Source organism: Euprymna scolopes, chromosome 36 (assembly GCF_053919585.1).
Source record: "Euprymna scolopes isolate OS-2025 chromosome 36, ASM5391958v1, whole genome shotgun sequence".
In the NCBI taxonomy this organism is placed as follows: domain Eukaryota; kingdom Metazoa; phylum Mollusca; class Cephalopoda; order Sepiida; family Sepiolidae; genus Euprymna; species Euprymna scolopes.
Window position 1 is genome coordinate 28,996,281 of NC_136517.1, and position 25,794 is coordinate 29,022,074.

The 25,794-nt window shown below is 35.7% G+C and overlaps 1 protein-coding gene across 1 annotated transcript in view; it reads right to left on the bottom strand.

The window, feature by feature from the left end:
- LOC145260403 (acetyl-coenzyme A synthetase 2-like, mitochondrial) overlaps positions 1-21,622 on the bottom strand; it is a 321,081-nt gene extending 299,459 nt beyond the window's left edge. Inside the window, exon 1 of the mRNA XM_080118377.1 lies at positions 21,189-21,622. Within this exon, the coding sequence (XP_079974503.1) occupies positions 21,189-21,528 (340 nt within the window). The 5' untranslated portion in view covers positions 21,529-21,622. The remainder of the gene's footprint in view (positions 1-21,188) is intronic.
- Between the last annotated feature and the right edge of the window lie 4,172 nt (positions 21,623-25,794).

Sequence of the window (25,794 nt, forward strand, 5' to 3'; positions counted from 1 at the left end):
GGGTGATGCAATCTCCAAACGAACATTTTCAAAACCGACAGTGCGTAAGTGCAATCTACCCTACTATTAATCTATGTAGGCTCTCCAGTGAAGAAGAAGTCCCAGCGGTCCAAAAAGAAGGTGATGCTCATGATTTTTTGGGATTTGCAAGACTCAATCACCACTTCATTCCTCGAGAAAAGAAGCACTGTGGACAGTGCCAACTACTGTGAACTGCTTAGGTAGATTAAGAAATGCCTCACACAGCAGCCCAAACGGTGCAGTTCATCAGCTGGGAACTGCTCCTTCATCCTCCTTACAGCCCAGACTTTGCCTCTTTGGACTTTCACCTATTTGATCCCTTGAAAGCGTTCACAATAGGCCTACAGTTTGAAATCTATAGCAGCACATCAAAGGCTGTAAATGACCAAGTTCTCTCTGATTCTCTTTCTTGATCTTGAGCATGTGGTACAATGGGGAAAAAAGTGGCTGGTTACTTTTAATGCATCTAAAACCAAGCTTCTACCTTTACATCATCAACGTTCTGATCCCTATCTGGCATCAATTGAAATGAATGGCTCTCGTCTTGGGGAGGCTCCATGTTTTGACAAGTTTCTGCACTTGACCTTTACTTCTGATCTAAAATAGAATACATACATCAAATCTGTTGCCAAGGTCGCTGGAAAAATGATAGGATCCTTCTATCGATCCAGCAGATATCTCACTGCTGATGCAATTCTCTACCTATATAGGAGCCAAGTACGTCCAAGAATAGATTATTGCTGTCACATCTGGGCAAGAGCTGATAGGAAGACCTTATCCTGCCTTGACAGAGTTCAGAATAGACTTTGTAGCCTAGTGGGGGATGCCCTTTTTACTTTCCTGCAACCTCTTTCTCATAGAAGAGATGTTGCGAGACTGTCTCTGTTTTATCGTTATTTTCTTGGCAAGTGCTCGTCTGAGCTCTAATCTGTGGTCCCCCCTCGCTAAACATTCACAAGAAACACTCGTTTGGCTGCAAACATTATCAATAATTTCCCCCACTCTTTATCTGTGTCTAAACCTAAACGTAGATTCCATGAACAAAGCTTCTTTCTTAGAATTGCACACCTCTAGAACTTTCTTTCGTTTACCTGCTTTCCAGCTGACTACAATATGACCGTCTTCAAGTCCAATGTAAACAAGTTCTTGATGAGCCGTTCCCCTTAAATAATCCAATTTACCAAATTTACACTTCTAACGATTACTATGATATTGTTCTTTTGACCGATGTACATTCTTTAAACTTTATTCTCGAGTGGCCTCTGGGCCTTGATAAGGCGATTCCTTTGTAAAAAAAAAAGTGAGAACGAAGTCAAAAGTGTTGTAAGTGACTGACTGAGACATCAGTCCAAAGATTTTTACGTTGAGGTAATATGAAAGTTTCTACAGTGATAGGAAAGGTGTGTGACTATGTGAAAAAAAAAACAACAACAAAAAAAAACAAGAAAACAACAAAAAACAAAAAAAACAACAACAAAAACAAAAAAACAAAGAAGCAAGTTTCTATCGGTATTAGAAGGCCTTATACCAAAAACTTCCCCTTAGATCTTGAATGGCCCTTATATATTAGTCATTTATTATAAGCTACCTATTGACATTAGTGACATTCTAGAAATATTTATATTGCTTTCTTTGACTCGCGTTCAAAAAGTATTAACCTCAATTCAACAGGGCGTAAACTTCTTTACAAATCATCTAGTTTTCTTTGATCCAATTTACTATGAGTTTTATATTAGAAGATTAAAAATAACAGATTCATTAAAATAAAAAACTATCCAAATCTGCTATCACCACATGTCTCATGTACAAAATATGCAGGCATTCTTTCGCTTTTTAGAGATAATGGATATCCTCTGTAGGGGTACCTGTTTAACTGGAGTCTATAGTCAAGCGAACATGACGCAATCTCCAAAAGCACATCTTCAAAATCGAAAATGCTTAAGTTTAATCTACCCTGCATTCTTTCAGTTTCGAATTTTGAACGGACCCCTTTATTTAATCTGTGGGGGTTGCATGTTCTCGTTTTGTCAACCATGATTAGGTAGAAGTCCCAAGAAGTTGTATTTTGAGTGTTGCCTGCACTGAGGATTGAGCCTTCAACCTTCAGAAGAATGTAACTTTAGTACTGAATTTTACCATGTATTTTATCCACTACGTCATGTGTCCTTGCGAATTACCTACATTTTTTTCCTTATTTTTTGTTATCTATACTCCTATAATATTTTTTTTGTATTGATATTCATATTAAAATTCCTTTTTTCTTTTGTTTTCTTTTTTTTTCTTATATTTGTTTACTTGTTCCCCTACGAGGGCAGATTTAGACATGATCTCGGTTTTTAATGTGGGGGAGGGGACCAGCTCCCTAAAAAGGGGCACACTGGTCAGTAACAAAAATAAAAAATGAATCAGTCATGAAGGATTTCTCCTCCATTAACCGAGACCAAAAATGTGTAGTGCAGCATCTGAAGAACAGATACTACACTTTGAGTTATATATATTTTATTTACTTTGAAAAGTTTACAACAAAACAATAATAAACAAAAAAAAGTACACTTTGATCCTGGCCCCGAAGGCAAAGAACAACAGGGTATTTATTTCCCCCCGCCCCGAGCAAATTAGGCACAAGGCCGATTTTTAATGTGAGGAGTGAAGGGGAAATGGGGACCAACTCCCCGGGGAGTATTTATTTGCTCCCTCACCGAGCAAATTAGGCACAAGGCCGATTTTTAAAGTGAGAAGTGAAGGGGAAATGGGGACCAGCTCCCCGGGGAGTAGGGGAGCTGGATAATGACAATTGGTGTGAAGGGTTGCACCTACATTGACCAAGGTCTTATATGTGGGGTTTCCCCCCACATATGGTCTTTGCTTGCAGTATCTGCCGGAACAGATGGTATTTATTTGCTCCCCCACTGAGCAAATTAGGCACAAGGCCGTTTTTAATGTGAGGTAAAAACCAGCTCCCCAAAAAGGGGGCACTCTGGTTACCAAAAATAATAATTGTCCCAGTATAGAGGGTTTCCCCTCCATTGACTGGTACAAATTATCTTAAGTGCAGCATCTGCCGGAACAGATGGTATTTATTTGCTCCCCCACTGAGCAAATTAGGCACAAGGCCGTTTTTAATGTGAGGTAAAAACCAGCTCCCCTAAAAGGGGTCACTCTGGTTACCAAAAATAATAATTGTCCCAGTATAGAGGGTTTCCCCTCCATTGACTGGTACAAATTATCTTAAGTGTAGTATCTGCCGGAACAGATACTACACTTGGATCCCGGCCTGAAGGCCGAGAACAACAGAATTTTTTTTTTTTTTACTTGCCGCCCCACAAAGGCAGAGTTAGACATGAGGTCGATTTTTAATGTGTGTGTGCGTGCGTGGGGAGGGAAACTAGGTCCCTTAGGGCACTCTGATCAGTAACAAAAATAAAAAATGTAATAGTCATAATAGAGACCACGACGAAGGCCAAGAAAAAGAAAATACAACTTTGTTATATATTTGTTATTCATCTGGCAAAAATCTAACTAATTTGCATATTCTTTTAAGCATTCATTTTAATTAATTCCCTATTAGTTTTTTTTTTTCGATTTTCTGATGGGATGATCACCTTTAGTAAACTATATTACGTGTAATTATATTCATGCAGATATTCTACTTGATTTATACTTGCATAATATTTGTGTAAAAAGCTTATAGTAAACACAAACCTCTTTCTATATATATTTATGTATGCGCGTATATATTTGCTTAAAAATATTACTTACCAAACTCCTCTGTCAGTTTTTGGTCTACAGACATGAAACTTCATATATAGGGTATTCAAACTCATGTGAAACTTTATATTTAGGTTTTACCGGAAAAAATCGGTGCAAAACTGTGAAAATTAAAGAAATGGAATTTGCCAGGTGAAGGTCAAATGACGATATTACGAATATGTATGCATAACGTAATAGCTATTGGTTCATGTTTTAATGTTTGGCCTTGCAGCAAGCATGTCTTCATAGATCAGGCATTAACGTCAAAGGAAAAAGTAAATTGTAAGCTAAACGTTTTGGTTTCAATTCTCTGTGGTGGCGCATGAGTCAGGTTTTTTTTTTTTTTAAATCTTTTTAAATCATTACTATATGTTGGGTCCAATATAATGTAATAATAAATGCAAAATCTGCATTAATCCAAATATCATATTCAACCGTATTTTATGATCAGGCAATGCCCGACGGCCTGCTAGTTTTATTTATAAACTGCCATGTTTCAATTGCGTGTTGTTGTGCAGAATTAGTCTTACAGCTTATTTCAAAATTAACAAGCTATATATTTAGAGATTATCAAAGTAGACGGAGAGTATCCAAACACACGTCCTCGGATAAAGTACTGTTGCCACATCTGGGCAGGAACTGCTCAGAGATCCTATCCCGCCTTGACAGAGCTCAAAACCAGCTTCGAAACCCAGTAGGTGATGTTCTTTTCTCTTCCCTATAATCCTTTTCCCACAGAAGAGACGTTGCAAGCCTGTATCTGCTCTGTCGTTATTTTTATGGTAAGTGCTTGTCTGAGCTTCAATCTATAGTTCCTCCCTGGCACACTTTCTACAAAAAACATTTGTCTAACTACAACCATTATCAACAAGTTTCCTCAATCTCTATCTATACCTAAATCTCAAAGCTTCTTTCCTAAAATTGCTCGCCTGTGGAACTCTGTTCCGCTGGCCTGCTTCCCAGCTGACTACAATATGGTCGTCTTCAAGTTCAATGTAAACAAGTTCTTGTTGAGCTGTCTCTTTAAATGATCTAATTATACCTGATTTCCATCACTAACGATCTATATGTTGTTGTCCTGGTGACCACTTTACTCATTAACCCCTGTCCTCGAATGGCCTTTGTGCCTTGATAAGTGGCGACTCCCTTGTATGAAAATAAAATTAAAAAATAAAAATAAACCCACAATGAATGACATCTCCTCTCCTGCCCTGTTAACTAGACACTGAGCAAGTCTATCTTCACTTGACGACGTACTGCTTGAATGAAGAGTTTCTGCAGTCAACATTTGCTATTTAATTTTTCTTTCTTAGTCATTGGTTTAACATTTGGAAACCTACACTTAACGGTGTATGCCATTGAAATAAATATATTTAATTTGTTACTTATAGAAGGGCATAGTTTTCCTCTCTTTGGTGAGCCTTTTGTTACATTTTACAAGATTAGCTCCTATACATTCTTTAGTCCCATTCGCAAAATTTAGAATAAAAAGGGGTAAAACCACAGTTTAGTGGCCTGAACATAATGTAATTAAAATTTATGTACAGGTGATAAATAATTTCATCTTGTTTTTGTTAAATATTACCGTACCAAAGCAGTACTAACCCTAGGTGGGGTTAACCAGTTTCCTCCAAAGGAGGGAGTTCCATGAGAGTATGAAATTAACAAGCCGTGCTTAGTTGTATGTGTATCCTCATTAGAGGAGATGATGATGTCACATTTTTGCAGTTCTTCTAGGGAGGTGTCGATGTCCTCCTACGTATAACGCCCCGTATTTCCAGATATTCACCCATCTGATACTGACCAGGCTCAGTGTTGCTTATATTGCGATTTTCCCAACTATAGACGGTAACAAAAATAAAGTGACGTCGACAATAAGGAAGAAACACAACACAAATGTAGTTGTTATAAGAAAACTTGTATTAATAGGAAAGAGAAAGGAGAAAGAATGTTTCTTTGCAAAAGCAATCGCTTTGCAGAACTTGGTTATTGTTCGTCCTTTTAACGCCGTTTGTTTCCTGTGGAGTTTGGCCGAGTTGAGGTAAAAAAAGAAGGAAGCCTTGAATTGTTTGTGCTGCAATTGCTGTCGAAAGTTCTCCCACGTGTCCAGTATGAATGGCGGAGAAGACTGAAAAACACGTGTTGTCTTCGAGGCTTCAACAAGCAAAAGAGGGAGAGAATTCGAAATAACCGCTCTCGAGGGGTTGGGAGGAATCTAAAAAGGGAGGTCTGTGATTGGTTGTTTTTCATCCAATCACAGGCACCCCGTTAGTGACTCCTTAATAATTCCAATATTCTCCCCAAAACAAAATTGCAATATGAAATCATTGCAACATAATTCTTTAAAGGTTGTCTGTTCTAGAGGTAGAAAACAGTCAAATTGAAATTTCACAGAAAAGTGTTTTTTTTTTTTTCTTGGTAAAAATAGCCAAAAATGGAAAGTTCTCAGAAAATATTCTTTTTTTAAGGCAAAAATAGCCAAAGAGTAAAATTCACAGAAATTGATCATTTTTAATGGCAAATACAGCCAATGATAAAGGTCCATAGAAAATGTTACTTTTTATGGTAAAAGTAGCCAAAGATGAAAATTCACAGAAAATGTTTTTTTTTAATAACAAAAATAGCCAAAAATGAAAATTCACAGGAAATTTTTGTTGTTTATTTTAAGCAAATATAGCCAAATGAAAGTATTCAGAATATTGAATTTTAATGGCACATATAGTCAATGATAAACGTTCATAGAAAATGTTCCTTTTTAAGGCAAAAAAAGCCAAAGATGAAAATTCACAAGAAATGTTTTGTTTTTATTTTTTAAGCAAAAATAGCCAAAAATGAAAATATTCAGAAAATTAAAATTTAATGGCACATATAGCCAATGATAAAAGTTGATAGAAAATGTTCCTTTTTAAGAGAAAACAATTAGGAGTTATTGCTTCAAGTTCTGAATCCGAAGAACATCTATAAGTGAGAGGTCTTTGGGTTATAGCACTTTGAACATCTGAAATTACAGTAAGGAGATCAAAATATCTAATTCGGGAACGCCCGCTTGTTTTATACAAACATGATTTAATAGTCCTGATCATGCGTTCCCATGTAATTCCAACCCATGCAGCATATAGAGGTATTTTGATGTGCTTAATGTCATACACTTGGAAATTTTCATTGAATTCAGACGAGGCAAAAACTTCCTCTATAAGATTGCAACCAGCTATAAAGGATCTGGCATTATCACTGTAAATATGAGATGGGATTCCATGTATATTAGTAAATCTAATTAAAGCTAGAATAAATGAGTGCTCATGTCTTTAACCAGCTCTATGTGAACAGCTCTGATATTGAGACAAGTAAATATAAGCATGTACATTTTACTAACACCTTCGTCAGCCTTTACCCAAACATGTCCAGTATAGTCAATCCCAGTGTGTAAAAAAGCTTTAATGAGATTCACTCGGTGTTTTGGAAGATTGGTGACTTTAGGATATTTGAATGCAAGCCTATTAAACTTTTGACACAAAACACACTTAGATATTACTTTTTTGACGGCTTGTCTGGCCCTGGGTATCCAAAACCCAGAAAGGTGGATTTTATTTAAAGTTCGCTGAATTCCTAGATGTTTACATCTTTTATGATATTCTATGATAATAAGTTCAGTTAAATCGTGAGCTAATAAAACAGGATTGATAACTTCATAATCATAAGTAGTGATTTTACCTATTCTACTTTTAGCCCTGATTATCCCCCTTTCATCTATGAATAAATTTTTTACTAATTCAGGTAATTCTTTACCCTGAGGAGATTGCAGATAAGCAAGTTCTGCAGGAAAGCTTTGTTGTTGCATTACGTTGAGCAAATAAATTTTAGCATAACTACTAGCATCTAGGTCTACATGTTTTATTTTATTTCGGACCTTAAATATGTTAGTAGTAACATTGATCAATTTATTGAAATCTGAGTATTTATTAAAGGGTATCACTGGTTGATGTTCAGCATTAGCTGCAGTGTAATTTAGTGATGTAGATTTTACAATAAATTTATTTTTTGAACTTCGGCACTGAAGTTCACTTAATGGCCATTCTATGGGATTTTTGCTGAGCTATTCAGGTTCTGAGGTCCATCGGTTTAGATTCTGTTGAAACTTTTCAAAGGTTACTCCCCTTGTGAGCAATTCAGCAGGGTTCTGATCAGTAGGAACATATCTGAATTTTACAAATATAGAATTTTTTTCTTTCAGTTCCCCTATCATTTGTTGGATGTCCTTTAATCTATTTCTCACAAATTGGTTCTTAGCTTTAATGTTGTCAGACAAAAGCCATGACAACAAACTTGTGCATTCACTGATATTATTACACCTCCGATCTTCATTTGGGAGTAAGCTTTCAGCAAGGGCCGTAAACACTTAATGGCCAAAAACACAGCCAACAATTCAAGTGTGGGTAAGCTTTTAGGCTTCATAGGAGCTTTTGAAAATAACAGATGGGACTTGTTATTCTGTAAAATATACACTGCAAACCCATAAGCCCCTTTAGAGGCATCACAAAATATATAAAGATCAGCAGGGCTATCTTCACGTATTACAAATCTAGGAAATTGTAAAGGATCTAGTTTGGCAAGATCATGCGACAAGGCAGACAACATCATCCCAGTCTAATTTTTGAGACCACAAATCTCTCAAGAGAGTTTTTCCCCTGATAGTAACAGGTAAGCACAATGACAGTGGACCGAAAACCCTTGCGGTTTGGGCTAATCTGCCTCTTTTAGTGTTAACAGACTGGTCAATAGATGACACTGAAATCTGAAGTGTGTCTTTTAATGTGGAATATTTATACCCTAAAACCTTCTCTAGTTGACAGCCATGTTCTACAAATTTTTTATCTTTTATCATTAGGATTTTAAGTTTTTCAGAATTTGTATTCCATAATCTGAGGTTAAAATTGCCCTTTTTCATGCGATAATTAGCCGTTGTGTATGTTGGGTCTGATAGCATGTCAACAGTGTTACTGGTTTTAATTAAATTGTCCACATAAAATTTTTTTCTTACCATGTCAGTGCAATTATCAGCAGGAAACATGCGTGCATAGTGTTTTATTATATAATTCAAAATGAAGGAGCTGGCATTAAATCCAAAAATAAGCGTTGTATATCTAAAACAAACCAGCCTATATCCTTTCTTCATAAAAAAACAAAACCTGTTACAGTCCTCGAGAGATCCGATTTTGATCATAAGGAAAGCCTTACTAATATCCGCTAACATCATATATCTATTAGACCTAAACAGTGGCAGCAATTCTAACCTATATCTCATTAAATTTATGCCAGGGTAAGCTGCTTCATTTAGCGAATATTTCCCTTTAGTTTTTAGGGAGCAGTTAAAATTATCAGAACAGGTAGGGACAAGACATTATTCTTATTTACTTCAATTCCCATTACAACTTGATTCAATTTTTTTCTTTTTGGACCCTAAAAAGGTTTTTACATCATACTCTACTGGAGTGAGAAAAGATTTAACCTTCCTAGAGAAATAAGTTCTTTTACTGCCTGTATCAAAGAGGCAGTTCAATTTGTGAGTGTTTTTCCCTTTAGTAACAGTAATTGCCACTATCGGTAAAATATAAGGCTGCTCCTGTGTTCCAGTGTTGGTACACACGTGCATGGAAGCAGTTGGCTTGTTTCCACTCTTATCACAAAGGGGGGGGGGCGATAATGTGGCCTCGGGATTTACAGTTTGCACATTTTCAAGGCAATTTATTTGTGTTGCCATAGCAGTCTTCTGTACTATAACTTCTGTACTATGATTAGCACTGGTACAAAAAAGACACAAACCCATTTCCCTACACCTAGAAAGTCTTAAATTAAGGGAGTAATATTTTGAACAATAGTTCATGGTGTGCCTATTGAGATTGCAAAATCTACAATGCCTAGTAATTTTACTAGATTTTATTGCAAAGTTTTCCAATGTTGGAACATTTTTCTTTGCAGTATTCTTAATATAATTTCCTTCCCGTGACTTAAAATTGTCTTGGTGGGAATTAGGATTTTTTTAAAGTCTGTTTTAATTAAGGTTTTTATAACCTCATTGTAACTATCAAATATCTGATTGATTTTTGGGTAGTGTCGGATTAATTCTTTTTGAAGAGTTGGATGTAATTTTGAAAAAAAAAATATGGCTAATTAGTTCATAGTCTGTAGTGTTCTCTTCAAAAACATCCAAATTATATGAAGTCTTTAATTCAGACAGGTCAGCTTTAATTTCTGACAAAAAACTCTTTATGTGGACAAACTCCAGTCATATTTAGGGCAACTGCCTAGCAATTGTTTAAAAATTTCATCAGGAATGAGAGGAACATCCAAAAATTCCTTTCTCAACAAATTGATAGCTACATCAAAGTTTTTATCTTCTAACGAAAGATGAGACACTAATTGAGATGCGTAGCCAGTTAAAAAACTTTTTAAAAAATGACAATTTCGCTTTCTTGGAGCGTACAGCATCCACACAGTTCTCAAAGTGAACTAAGAAATTTTTTAATTCAAATTTACCGGCTCGTATTCCACTAAATTTAGCACACTACAACCTCGGAGCTGGAATACACGAGGCTGTGAGTGGTACTTCGGGATTTGGAACTGAGGTAGATTCTTAATTAAAACTAGAAATATTCTCTTCTAATTCCGTGAGTTTTTGACTGTGCTGTAAACGAATTCCGCCTGTAACTTTTCATCTTCCAACACACCGTTTTTTTTTTTAATTGATATCGGCTTTTTCACAAGCCTCGCTTATTTTTATATTAATTGTGTCGACTTCTGTCAACCACTTGTTTATAAGATTTTCTTGTTTTTTAAAACAAGTCTTATTCAAGGCTGTTTCTGCTGACATTAATTCTATGGCAGAACTTATTTTTCTTTTAAAAGAATCCCTGTTAAAAACTAAGGCCCTCACACCCTTAATCTGTTTGAAGTCCTTCATTCTGTTTAACGAAAGATACCTACACAAACAAATAAAAAAAAAACAAGGAAAGGAAAAAAAAAAAAAGAAAAAAGGACGGGCGAAACCTAACCTCTACAATCCTAGCAGTAAACACCAAATGGGATGGGTGCGTATATATGTTCCTTCCCCTTGTGAAGTCACGTTTTGGTATTAAATTATTCCACGGTGTTCTTCTTTTGCCAATTAATTTACATAAATCTATTTCATGCAAAATTAACTCGTGTGTCTGTTTTTTGTAAATTGATTTACACAAAATCTGCTTTTGCAGATTATTAGAATTTCCCAACTATAAACGGTAACAAAAATATGATGACGTCAGGTTTTTGCAGTTCTTCTAGGGAGGTGTCGATGTCCTCCTACGTATAACGCCTCGTATTTCCAGATATTCACCCATCTGATACTGACCAGGCTCAGTGTTGCTTATATTGCGATTTTCCCAACTATAGACGGTAACAAAAATAAAGTGACGTCGACAATAAGGAAGAAACACAACACAAATGTAGTTGTTATAAGAAAACTTGTATTAATAGGAAAGAGAAAGGAGAAAGAATGTTTCTTTGCAAAAAGCAATCGCTTTGCAGAACTTGGTTATTGTTCGTCCTTTTAACGCCGTTTGTTTCCTGTGGAGTTTGGCCGAGTTGAGGTGAAAAAAAGAAGGAAGCCTTGAATTGTTTGTGTTGCAATTGCTGTCGAAAGTTCTCCCACGTGTCCGGTATGAATGGCGGAGAAGACTTCAACAAGCAAAAGAGGGAGAGAATTCGAAATAACCGCTTATCAAAGCCCAGAAGCCACTCAGGGAAAAGGGTTATTATGTGTACAGTAATCAATGGGGTAGTGTTATAGTATTCGTTAGTATTGGAGATTTGATAAAATGTCATTACTTAAGGGGGTGGTTCATCAGGACTTTGTTTATGTTGGACTTGAAGACACCCAAGTTGAAGTCAGGAGGAAAACAGGCAAGCGGTAGAGAGTTCTACAAGCGTGCGGTTCTAAGAAAGAAGCTTTGTTCATGGAATCTACGTTTTGATTTAGGCACAGATAAAAGAGTGGGGAAAATTATTGACAGTGGTTTCAGCTAGACAGGTGTTTATCGTAAAAGATTGGCGGGGGTGGGGGACCTTAGATTGGAGCTCAGACGAGCACATGCCATGGAAATAATGATAAAACAAAGATAGGCTCGCAACGTTTCTTCTGTGGGAGAAAGGTTGCAGAGAAGAGAAAAGGGCATCCTCCACTAAGCCACGAAGTCTATTTTGTTCTCTGTCAAGGCAGGATAGACTGTTTTTAGCAACTACTGCCCAGATGTGGCAGCAGTATTCCATCCTTGGACGTACTTGGCTTTTATATAGATAGAGAATTGCATCATTAGTGAGATATCTTCTGGAGCAGTAGAAGGATCCCACCATTTTCCCAGCGACCTTGGCAACAGACTTGATGTATGTGTTCCATTTCAGATAAGGAGTAAAGGACAAACCCAGAAACTTATCAAAACATGGGGCCTTCCCTAGACGAAAGTCATCCATTTTAATTGATGCCAGATGGGAATTAGAGCGTTTGTGTTGTAAGGATAGGAGCTTGAGTTTAGATGCATTAAAGGTAACCAGCCACCTCTTCCCCAACTGTACCACGCACTCAAGATCAGAGGAGAGAGAATCAAAGAGAACTTCGTCAATTACAGCCATTGATGTGTTGCCATAGATGGTCGTGTCATCAGCATAGATGTCAACGAATGATTTAAGTATACGTTTTGGGAGATCATTGATGTAGATCAAGAAGAGAGTTGGACCCAGGATGGATCCCTGAGGGACTCAAGCATTAATACTTCAGGCTTCTGATTTCTGTCCATCAACCACTACTCTTATGAGCCTATGAGAGAGAAATGATTTAATAATTGAGAAAACATTTCCAGTTATACCGTAGCTGGAAAATCTTGTGAAGTAGGCCCTTATGCAATACCTTATCGAAGGCCTTTGATATGTCAAGAGCAATTGCCCTAGAAGGAAGCCTTTGTCAAGAGATTTGCTAGTCCTATGAGATATAAACGTTAGCACATCTGCTGCAGATCTAGCAGAATGGAAACCATATTGCATGTCTCTAAGAAGGTTATTTCTGTTGAGGTGGTTGACTACTTCTCTATTTAATATGGATTCCAGCAACTTACTCATGACACACAGGAGACTTATTGGTTTGTACTGAGAGAGAGATGACTTATCACCTGAATTCTTAAATACAGGGCATACTGAAGAGGCTTTCCAGGGTGTTGGAAAGCACTTCTCCTTAAGGCAATGCTTAAATAGTTTTGTAAGTATGGGGGCAAGTTCTGGTCGAAGCTTTTTTAACACTATAATTGGAATGCCGTCAGGGCCAGTTGCTTTACTGGAATCAAGGTTCTTGATTAGCTTGGCGACCTCATGCACAGGTATTTGTATGTTACCTAGCGTGTTCTGTGTTATAGGAGGAAATACGGGGAGTTGATGGCCTTCGTCGCATAGTGTAGAATTAGCTGCAAAGTTCTTGGCAAATAGTTTGGCCTTGACTGATGTTGACGAGATGACCTCTGGTCCATTGATAATGGTTGGGATAGAATGCACGCTTCTGTTCAGGATCCTATTTGTTATTTGCCAAAACTGGTGTGAACCAAGCCTTGCTCAGCTACTTTGGATTTAACGGACTGAGCATATAGCTCTCTTGTATTTTTTATTACTCTTTTACAGTGGTTGTTGGCGTTCCTGAAAGCAGCTTCAGTCCCAGTGCATCTATTATGTTAGTAGCTATGGAAAAAGTGATTTCTGTGCGCGATCGCAGCAGCACATTCTGGGGAGAACCATGGCTGGCTTTTAGGTTTTTGTTGGAATTTTTTGGATAGTATGAATTGGTCTATGCCTACAATTAACCATTCGGTCCGGTCTGATACTGTCATACATCCTTTTTAAACATGGAATGGAGAGGTAGATCAGATATGAATGTACGGAAGCTATCCTAGTCAGCCATAGAGTATCGGTATATAGTACGGTGGAGAGGTACATCTGAAGACTTATTACATTTCATTTTTATCTTAACTGATACAACGGAGTGGTTGGAGGATCCCAGAGGAGAATGAACAGAACATGAACATAGCTCAGGGGAAGTTGAGAGAAAAGGTCTAGAAGGGTTGCATACTGACCGGTAGTATCAGGCACACAGGTGGGCTCGCGAACAATCTGAGTGAGGTCATATGCAATAGCAAAATCATGACAGAACCTGCCCTCATCATCTGTCTTATTTGAGTGGGTCAGCCATTCCACGTTATGGACATTGAAGTCACCGCAAATGTGAATGTTAGCTGAGGGATGAGCAGACAGGATGTGGTCAATTTTCTCAGATATACTCTTAAAGATATTAACCCCGTTGTTGTGGGGACGACAGAGGGAAAATATAAATGCGGTGGTGTAAGCAAGTGCAACTCGGAAACACATATAAGGTAAATTAGGGTTTTCTCTGGAGATATCCCTGCCACACGGGAAGCCATCTTTAATGTAGGCACATATTCCATGGCCATGGGGATCTTGAGGGTCAGATTTAGATGTTAAGTTAGAGTATCCGTTAATTATGAACTCATCTAGGGAAGTGGTCGGCCCTATTCCAGTTTCGCTTAGAAATAATATGTCCGGTTTCGTCTCCTGTAATTGGGTATCAACCTCTGGAAGGTTGGAACGTAGAACCCTGATATTGGAGAAGGAAACATGGTAGTAGGGGTCTACGTGAAATGTATACAACATATACTGAAATAATCGCAAGAAAAAAGCAAAAAAAAAAAGAAAGAATAAAAAAAAAAAAACAAATAAAAAACAATGGAGTCTTCATACAGGCGGAAGTTAGCATTTATTTCAGCATATGTGTACATTTCAAATGTGTTCATCTTAAGATTACAAGCGTAATGCTAACTTGATTTGGACTCGAAACGTTTCCACATTTACACTTACTAATATTTAACAAAAACAACATGATAAAACAGTATTTATCGCTTGCACAGGTTTTTCATATGTTCAGACCATTAAACCGCGGTCTTATCTAAAAAATTAATAGGGTTTAATATGGGGTTTTCATTCAATACAAGACAGTGTCGAGTTTTTCTGCTCATATAGGCACACCCGGCAAAGGAATCTTGTTTACTCCTGCAGCATGCATTAGACTCTTTACTAGCATTTCTATAACGTTTTAAAATTTCTATAATTCTCAAGTCATAAATAAATTTAAAAAATAAATAAAGTTATCTGGCGCGAATACGGACCCCAAAAGATTACTGGATTTATTTTGTAGCAGAAACAAATGGGACTTTTTTCTTCCTCGAATCAATGCCTCTCCCCTGTGCTATTCGGCCACATCTTGACCAGTCAGGGACACGGCGCATTGATACTTCCGATCCCCAAAGGAAATCGGCCAGCATCCGGTTTGAAGAAGAACAACTCATTCTGTCGTAGAGAGACACCAAACGGAACGCACCTCTTTTCTTCTCTCTCTCTCTCCACCTCGGTGTTATCTCTACGGTATCGATGATTCCACTGGAATAACTACCGCGATAATACCAGGTGCCGGAGTCCAGCTTTCTACAAGGAAAATACCACATTCTCCTCAATAAACCTTTTCTGTATTACATTTTCTGAAGTTGTTGCGTTTGTCATTTCAGAAGCTTGTATCGAATTATTTATTTTATTAGGGTGTGCCTTAAAAGCATTACAAACCCTAAAATTTGCTTCCCCACTGAGCAAATTAAGCACAAGGCCGTTTTTTAATGTAACAGACCCCAAAAGATTATTGTACCCGGTTTGATAAAAAAATAAAACATATTTATTTATATATATTTATTTATGTTCCTTAAATAATGTACTTTCAGAATATAAGCTGTTATAGGCTGGTAGGAGATGGGCTATCGCCATTTTAAAATTTATAGATACTAGCATTTCAGCCCGGCCTTGCCCGGGTGTTTGGAAGTGTATGTTGAGCAAAAAAGAAAAAAAAAGCGGTCATTTTTTTAACTTTGACTCCTATTATGACCCCTTAACATTTATTGTTTTGGGTTCAGATCAAGTCATTAAGTTAGATCCATGTCCAAGGAACCTATATCTAAAATTTCAAGTGTTTATACCCAAAATTGGCAGAGGAGTTTGGTAGAGTTCTCAAAGGTCAAATCGTTGAACTTTGACTCCTTAACAGCAAAATTTCTGTCCGAAAACGGATTACAAAGATTTTCCCAAATCTTAGTACCCTGTATATCAAATTTCGAGTATGTAAACTGAAAATTGACAGAATTATTGTGTAGGAAAATGTACACAGACACAGACACACACAGACATGTTCACTTTTGTATGTATAATAGATAACAAAATTGAGCGAACCATCACCCTCACACTACTATGCTCCTATAAATGTGTGTTGTTTCTGAAAAGTTTACAACAAAACAGTAACAAACAAAAAATTAGGCACAATGCCGTTCAAAAATTGGGGAGGGGTGTCTAAAAAAGAAAATACAACTTGGTTATATATTTGTTATTCATTTGCAAACGATCTAGCTAATTTGCATATCCTTATAAACATTCATTTTAATTAATTCCCATTGAGTTTTTTTGTGTTTCTTATAGGATGATCATCTAACTATTACCTGTAATTATATTCATGTTTCTTATAGGATGATCATTAACTATTACCTGTAATTATATTCATGCAGATATTCTACATGATTTATACTTGCATAATATTTGCATAAAAAGGTTATAGTAAACACAAACCTCTTTCTATATATATTTATGTATGTGTATATATATATGTTTTAAAAATTTTGCCTACCAAACTCCCCTGTTAGGGTTTAGTCTACAGAAACTTCATACATATGATATTCGAACCCATTTTTTTTTCCATAGGCATCACCACTTATCAAGGGCCAGAATCCACTCGAGGATAAGGGTTAAAGAGTGTACAGTAGTCAATTGGACAATATAGTAATCATTAGTAATGGAAATTCGGTAAATTTGTTAAAATAAGTGGAATGGCTCATCAAGAACTTGTTTACATTGGACTTGAAAACAACCATATTGTAGTCAGCTGGAAAGCAGGCAAATGGAAGACAGTTCCACGGGCCTGCAGTGCAAATAAAGAAACTTTGTTCATGGAATCTACGTTTAGATTTAGGCACAGATAAAGAGTGGGGAAAATTATTGATGGTTTTCAGCTAGACAAGTGTTTCTCGTGAAAGTTTGGCAAGGGGGACCTTAGATTTGAGCTCAGACGAGCACATGCCATGAAAATAACGATAAAGCAGAGACAGACTCGCAACATTTCTTCTGTGGGAAAGAGGTTGCAGGGAAGAGAAAAGGGCATCCCCTACTAGGCTACGAAGTCTATTTTGAATTCTATTGTGGGTTTAGCCGGTGCAAAAGTGTGAGAATTAAAGAAATGGAATTTGCCAGGTGAAGGTCGAACGACGCCATTACGAATATGCATGCGTAACGTAATAGCTATTAGTTCATGTTTTAATTTTTAGCCTGGCAACAAATATGTCTCCATAGCTCAAAGATTTATGTCAAAGGAAAAAGCAAATTTTTAGCTAAACGTTTTGATTTCGATTTTCTGTGGTGGCGTATGTGTCAATTTTTTTTTTTTTTTTTAACAATAATTAATTTAATTACTATATATTGGGTCCAATATAATATAATAATAAATACGAAATCTACATTAATCAAAATATCATATTTAAGTGTATTTTACGACCGTTATATATATATATATATATATATATATATATATATATATATATATGCACACACACACATATATCCATGCACATCCGTATACACACACACACACACACACACACACACACACATATATATATATATATATATATATATATATACGCATACATTATCTATCTATCCCTCTCTCTATCTATCTCTCTCTCTCTATATATATATATATACACTTGTGCCCGATATTATTCATACCCCTCGGATCTTTGAGATTTCTATAAGAATATTGCTCAAACCAGAAGGTAGACAATATTAAAGGGATTTCAAACAATAAATCAAGCATAAGCATTTAATTTAAACTCAACAAATAAATAAATTATGCAAGTTTGAAACAGTATACAAAGAAAAACAATAATGGCACTAGTTCAAAATTATTCATACCTCTCTTACTAATAGTCAATAGCATGCCCTTTATTCTTAATAACTGCCTGTAACCGTTTTGGATATTTATCAACAAGGTTTTTACAAGCATCAACACTGATTTTTTACCATTCTTCAATGCAGTAGTTCTCCAAATCCCTCAAATTTCTAGGTTTCCGCTTTTTAACTTTAGTTTTCAATATGTGCCAGAGGTTTTCGATAGGGTTCAGGTCGGGACTCTGGCTAGGCCATTCCAAAATATTAATTTGATTATCCTCAAACCATTTCTTGACTATTTTGGTAGTATGTTTTGGATCATTATCCTGTTGAAGGACCCAGTTTGGTCCTAAATGGAGCTTCTCCGCATCCTGTCTAATGTTTTTCTGGAGTATCTCCAAATATTGCTCCTTCTTCATGGTTCCATCTATCTTGACAAAACTACCTGGACCACTAGCCGAAAAGGAGCCCCAAAACATTAGGCTACCACCACCATGTTTCACCGTGGGTATGGTGTTCTTTGGGTTGTAAGCTTCTCCTTTCTTCCTCCAAACGTAAGAAGCATCCATATGGCCAAACAATTCAATTTTTGTTTCGTCAGTCCACAAAATACTTGAGAAAACGGACTCTGAAGAATTCACATGGGTCCTAGCAAACTTTAGACGTGCTGCAAGGTGTTTTCCGGTGTGCAATGGAGTCCTTCTTGGTCTTCTTCCTTTCAGACCATTTTCATGCAGAGTCCTTTGCAATGTTTGCCTTGATATTTTTATGCCAGAAGACTCCAGATTTTCTAAAATGTCCTTAGTAGTGGTGGTTGGATTTGCATTAACACTGCTTACAATATCCCTGGTGGCTCTAGCAGACAGTTTCCTTTTCCTTCCTCTACCAATCAAGTTGTTTGTTGTGTGGTGGCTCTGGAATTTTTTGATGATGCTCTGTACTGTTGCTGTAGGGACCTCAAATTTCTTGGAAATTGACTTGTAACCTAAACCATCCTTATGTGAATTCACAATTTTAGTCCTAAGATCATTACTAAGCTCTTTTTTCTTCCCCATTCTAATAATTTTTATTCTTTTATTGGTTTTCAGTTGATATCATTTTAATTTCTGAAAAATGCAAAAAACGAAATGAAATTAATCAAAGTTTGTATAAAAGCATTCAAAATAAGAATCAAACAGGAAACAAACAGTCAGAAACTCGATTAATACTGAAAAAATAAGGGGGTATGATTATTTTTGAACATTGCAGATTTTATAAATAGCTGTATATTTCTTTTATTACAAGTATCCCGAGATTTTAAAATGACGAAAATGATCAGAAGAGATTTATTAAGAATATGTATCAATATGGACGTAAACAATAAATTCTTACAAAGTTACACCTAATAAACTCACTTTTCAAGGAGGGGTATGAATAATATCGGGCACAAGTGTATGTATATATATATATAACTACTTCATTTATTCACATAAATTTAATATACGAAAGTATAGATTTATGCGTAAACTTTAAGTATTTACTTCAAAAGTGCTCAATACGTAGATAGAGCTAGTTAGTAATTTATAAACTATATATGGCGATTAAGCTACACTGAATATTCTGCGTTTCATCCAACTATAGGATTCGTCATAAGCCTGACGAATCCTATAGTTGGATGAAACGCAGAATATTCAGTGTAGCTTAATCGCCATATATATTTTATAAATTACTATATATATATATATATATATATATATATATATATATATATATATATATATATATAGAGAGAGAGAGAGAGAGAGAGAGAGAGATAGATAGTGATGGTGATTGTCACTTCTTGACAGAAGAAGACCATCTTTCCCTTGCTTTATTGTTGATTACTCAATTATTTTCATGTATTTTTGAAAATATATATATATATATATATATTTTTTTTATATTATAATTATGTACACATATATACACCTATACAAACACACACATATATACATGTGGAGATGTGATCAAGAATGCATCAATTCCTATTTTTTGTGCGAACGAAGGTGGCTCTTCAGACCAGCCCTGCTTTTACACATTCTGTTGCAAAGGTCACACTTAAACTGAGATTGAAGGATGCCAACTGGTGCTGCTCTACTGTGACACACACACACACACACACACACACACACACACACACACACACACACACACACACACACACACACAGTGTATCTATCTATTCGAATAATGAGATGAATTAGATCACTCTTGTGGTTTCAAGTTTTGCAAAATATTTTTGGGAGGTAATATTTTCATATAAGACAATTCTAACCAAATAAAATTGCTCAATATACTAGATAGAGCAAATTACTTTAGAGGAAATTACTTTAAATGTTGTATTTCTTGCTCAAACAATAAACTTTTGTTTTGAAAATTATATTCCTGAAAGAAATTTAAATATCATCCTGCAATTTTTAATCTATCTATCTATCTATCTATCTATCTATCTATCTATCTATCTATCTATCTATCTACATGTGTGTGTGTGTGTATCGATGAAACGCAGAAGACTATGAAGCTTAATTACCATATACATTTCCGTAACTTAAAACGTTTCATTCCCGAAAAAATATCAGCCATATGCTTGATAATTTTGTCCGAGAATGGATGTCTTTCTGTAGCTTACTTGCAATGAGTATAGTTTCATTATGAGTCGTGAACGACGAAACACGTGTCAGTGGATAATTATATTTTAAAAATAATATATATATATATATATATATATATATATATATATATATATATATATATATATAGAGAGAGAGAGAGAGAGAGAGAGAGAGAGAGAGAGAAAATAAATGACAAAAAGTTATATTCTAAAATTCATGATGTTGACCATCTTATAATTTATTCCTTTTATTCAGTTGCCTTATACAATTCTTGACAGTATCTGTTTCGTAGCGCAAAATAAATTATAAGATGGTCAACATCATGGATTTTGGAATATAATTTTTCTCATTTGTTCTCTATATTGCTCTATAATTACATTGAGCTTCTTAAATAAAGATTGATATATATTATAAGACAATATATTTCTACAGAAATATATATATATATATATATATATATATATATATATATGTATATGGAAAGAGAGTAAGATAGAGAGAGTAATTTGAAAATAATGATCTTCAGAATAAAATGGAGGATTCTAGATACAACGTTAAATAACGCATAAAGAGAGTTGATATGGTATTAAACAAACGAAGCAGACCACGCTTAACTTGTGAAATAAGAAATAAAATAATGGACAATATAACCAAATAAAATTTTGTTACCTGCAACGTTGATTTTCCCGCCGAGAAACCAATTAATGTTGCCCTTTTTCAAATCACATTCGCTGACCTTATCGAACTCTTTATACCAATCCAGGCGACTGACGGCCAACTTGGACCAGAACTTCTCCGGATGATCGACACTGAACTGGTACAATTCGTTGTGCCCGTCGAACATTTTTCGACCGTCGAACTCCGGGACGGGAGACGTTGAATCCATGGTGTACACGCCCTTGTTGGAAACTTGCCTAGAATATCCCAAAGTCTTGAGATTGAGTTTTTTCATCTTTTGCCAAAAGGCTACTTGCCTTGACGACAACATCAGCGGTCGTAGTGCGGCCATTATCAATTTTGTTTATTTTCACGCAAAGAAATAAGAAGATTCGTTGTCAGTCACACTTGAGAGAGTTTTCAGTTTAAACATGCGTTGATGTTATATATATATATATATATATATATATATATATATATATATATATAGATAGAGAGAGAGAGAGAGAGAGAGAGAGAGAGAAGGAGAGAGAGAGAGAGAGAGAGAGAGAGAGAGAGAGAGTCTGTTTAGTATTATATAATTATACGTTGAAAACTCAGGTGAGATATAACTTTAAGACAATGTATTATGTATGTGTGTATATGTGATGTGATGTACGTTTATGATCTATTTATCTCTCTCTCTCTCTCTCTCTCTCTCTCTCTCTCTCTATCTATCTATCTATCTGTGTGTGTGTGTCTTTATATATTTACATATGGGCATGTGTGTATGTGCATATCTGCGTGTGTTTATATATTCACATGTGTGGATATGTATAAGTTACGTGTGTGAATAGATGTGTACATATATATGTGTACCTCGTGTGAGGATCTATGTATATGTGTGTGGATATGTATGCGTTTGAATAGATATAGCCACGCTGAAAAGCTGTGGTGCAGCGACGTCTCTGTCCGTTGGTGACTAATATATATATATATGTGTGTGTGTGTGTGTGTGTGTGTGTGTGTGTGTGTGTGTGTGTGTGTGTGTGTGTGTGTGATGAGTTATAGTTCAAGAACATTTGACTTGTTTGGTTGGTTTGGGGACGATGGGAAGGAGGAGTGAGAAAAGAGATCATTTGTGGTAATGAAGGGTGGGGGGCATACGAAAGAGGTGAGGGAAGAGAAAATGTTGAAAGAGAAAAGAGGAGAAGAGAAAAAAGCTAGATAGTATTATAAAAATAAAAGAGGAAATGTAGTCGACGAAGAAAAAAAGAAAGGAAGAAGAAGAAGAAGAAGAAGAAGAAGAAGAAGAAGAAGAAGAAGAAGAAAGCACGTTAGGGAGAAATATGAAAGATTAAATTCGGAGAAGAGAAGAGGAAAAAAGGATAAAAAGAAACGGTGACGAAACAAGAGAAGTGACAGAGAGAGAGAGAGAGAGAGAGAGAGAGAGGGGGGAAGGAGAATGATATGTGTATGTGAAAGGGAGAATGACATAATGAAATGAAGAGAAAGGAGTAGAATAAGAGGGAGCAAATGCGAGAGAGAGAGAGAAGGAGAAAGAGGAAGAAAAGAAGGAAGAGAGCAAAGAAAGAAAGTGGTAGAAAGGAGGAAGATTAAGAGGAGAAGATGAAAGAAAATGCGAAGAAAATATAAATATAAATTTTTTTTTTGTTTTCCTACAACATCGTTGTTTTCAAGTCTAATGCAAACAAATTCTTGATGAGCCATACCCTTAAGTAATCAAATCTACCAAATTTCCACTACTAACGATGACTGACATATACTCCTCGACCACTGTGACACTCATTAACCCTTATCCTCGAGTGGCATTCGGGCCTTGATAAGTGGTAACTCCTTTGTAATAATGAAAAAAAAAATTGAGAGTAAATGATTACATGGGCGTGTACTTGTGTATTTCTGTGCATCTGTATAGTCATATTTTACTATGTATGTTTGTGTGTATGTGTGTGTGTAATATCTGGAGAGAGAGAGAGAGAGAGAGAGAGAGAGAGAGAGAGAGAGAGAGAGAGAGAGAGAGAGAGAGAGAGAATAACCCCTAAATATGTAGTAAAAAGTACTTATTAAGATACAGCCGATAGATCGATTTTTTTAATACGTCGTTTTAAGCAAAAACGATATTATGTACTTAACCATCATGTCGAAAATAGTAATATATCCAAAAATTAAAAAAAAAAAATCACGGAGTAGAAAGTTATTTTTTTAGTTTAAAAGTAATTTTTTCTTAGACGTTATAAACTAGAAAGTAGGAGTCTACACGCAGGGGACGTAACTCCGAAACGAATAATTTAGATTACTTGTTCGTGTCGATGAATTTTCGTAATTTTAGGATATATTACTATTTTCGACATGGCAGTTAAATACATATTGTTTTATTGTTAAAATCGACTTGACAAGCATCATTAAAAATATTGTTGTTCTTTCTGGGACAACGTCTCTATAATGTTTACCCTTCTTAGCATCCATACTTGTTTGCATCGCGTGCAGTTTTTATTAAACCGGAAGTGAAGAGTAAAATATAAGCCCCGCCCACTTTTCGACGATTTTTTTCCCCGGGCTCCTCCTCCCTGTCTGTCATTAGCCTACATCTTCTCAACCTTTGATTCTTGACTATATGTCTATATGTGTACCATGTGCGTGCAGGGCAGGATATTATGGGTCCCCCCGTTGTTTGAACCGGATATTTATAAACATAAACGGCAACGTTTTATTGTGTTTTAACAATTTAAAAAAAAAAAAAATGCTAATATAGAGTTCATAGTACTGTCGGCATTCATTTATTTTCTAAATTATATAACAAACGATTTTGAGACTGTATTTATTCGTATATAATAATTACAAATTAGCGGGACCCGTGGAAACTCCACACCATCTTTCATATGTAATATCTTGTTGCTGGGTATTCTGTGGAGGTTCAGAGTGAATGGAGACCTCGCGATATTATTGTAGACCTTTCTCTAAGTAATTTGATTAATATAGTGCCAAAATATATCTGGTTATTACAGTTTATCTCCAATATCCCTATAGGAGTCTGCGACATATTAACATTGTATGGACACCTGGTGTGAACGAAAACCCTACAATATCATTATACCAGCTTTAGACAGAACAGATACTACCCTTGGATTCTAACTAGAAAAAGCCTAAAAGCAACAGCATTTGTTTTTTTTTTTTAATTTTAATTTTTTTATATTGCATTTTTGGTGATCGGGAGATCCTATTTATTAAAAAGGAGGATATAAGGCGATAACATCCTACGAACATTATATTAGTGCCTCTATATACTAATTTAATGTCTGTAGTATAGTATCATCTTCTATCCTCCTTTTTAATAAATAGGATCTCCCGATCGAATAATTTATAATCTGGAAACTGTGACACACGTATGTACGTTAAAGGTACTATGGTATTAATATATAGATAAATTTCACAAAAAATAGGAGGTTGATGAAGTTTGCTTGAAGCGTACTTTAATGTGTATCTGGTTAAAACAACCAAATATTAAATTCGACACACTGCTGCCAAAAAACTCGCTGCTCCAAATCTTGACGCTCTGCTATCAAAATTCAACTCCAAAACTCGACACTCTACTGTTAAAACTCAACTCTAGAACACGACGCACTGCTGACAACACTTGCTACTCTCACACCCAAATCCAAAGTCAGCCCAGTCTCTGTAAAAATCGGGCTCTTTATATCCCACCAGAAGTATTTGCGTATTAGGTGACACATCGCAAGCATATAAAGAGAAAAAGCGGCCATTTAAAACATTTTTTTTTTCTTCATTCTTTTTTGTCTGTACGAAACTCTACAGCCTACACAAAAAACAGGTTTGTACTAAATTTTTAAGTGTTTAGTTACAGAAGAGCAATTTATTTTGTTTTTGGTACCATTTTAGTCCACAGTGTATATTAAAGAAAATTTTGGCTTATAGGAGGCAGAACAAGGCAGAGACGTAACAGATGGACACAAACTGAAGCAACATGGTATAATGGTGGAGCAAGATATGCAGTTTCACTTTCTTGATTCAATACATGCGTGTGTATATATACAATTACACAAAACACACACACACATATATATTATTTTATATGTAATATTTAGTTACTTATCTCAGGATGTCAGATGGCATATCCTGATGCAATATTTCAAGACTTCCCTTCCTCAGGTGTGTATTTGACCTTCAAACGTCTGATGAAGGGAAGACGTCCTGAAATATTGCATGACGGATATGCCATGTGGCAACCTGACACAATTAAGAACACTTTACATGTAAAATATTATATATATATATATATATATATATATATATATATATATATATATATATATATGAACAAATGATTAATAAAACATGTTAAAAGACATCTTGAAAAAGAGTTAAAAACATATTTAATTTTAAAAAAGGAAACACAAGATAAGTGGATAGTCCTTAATCCACGGAGTTTCGAAGAAATACTCTCCATCTCATCAAAGGGCAGGAATTAGCAAAATGCAGGATCGGATTTTGCATATAAAAGTATTTAATGAAACTACAAGTAAGTCACAGATCTTACTTGGTTAAAAAAAAAAAAAAAAAAAAAAAGGGTGAGGTAAGGGGAACAGGAGGCAAAAGAAAA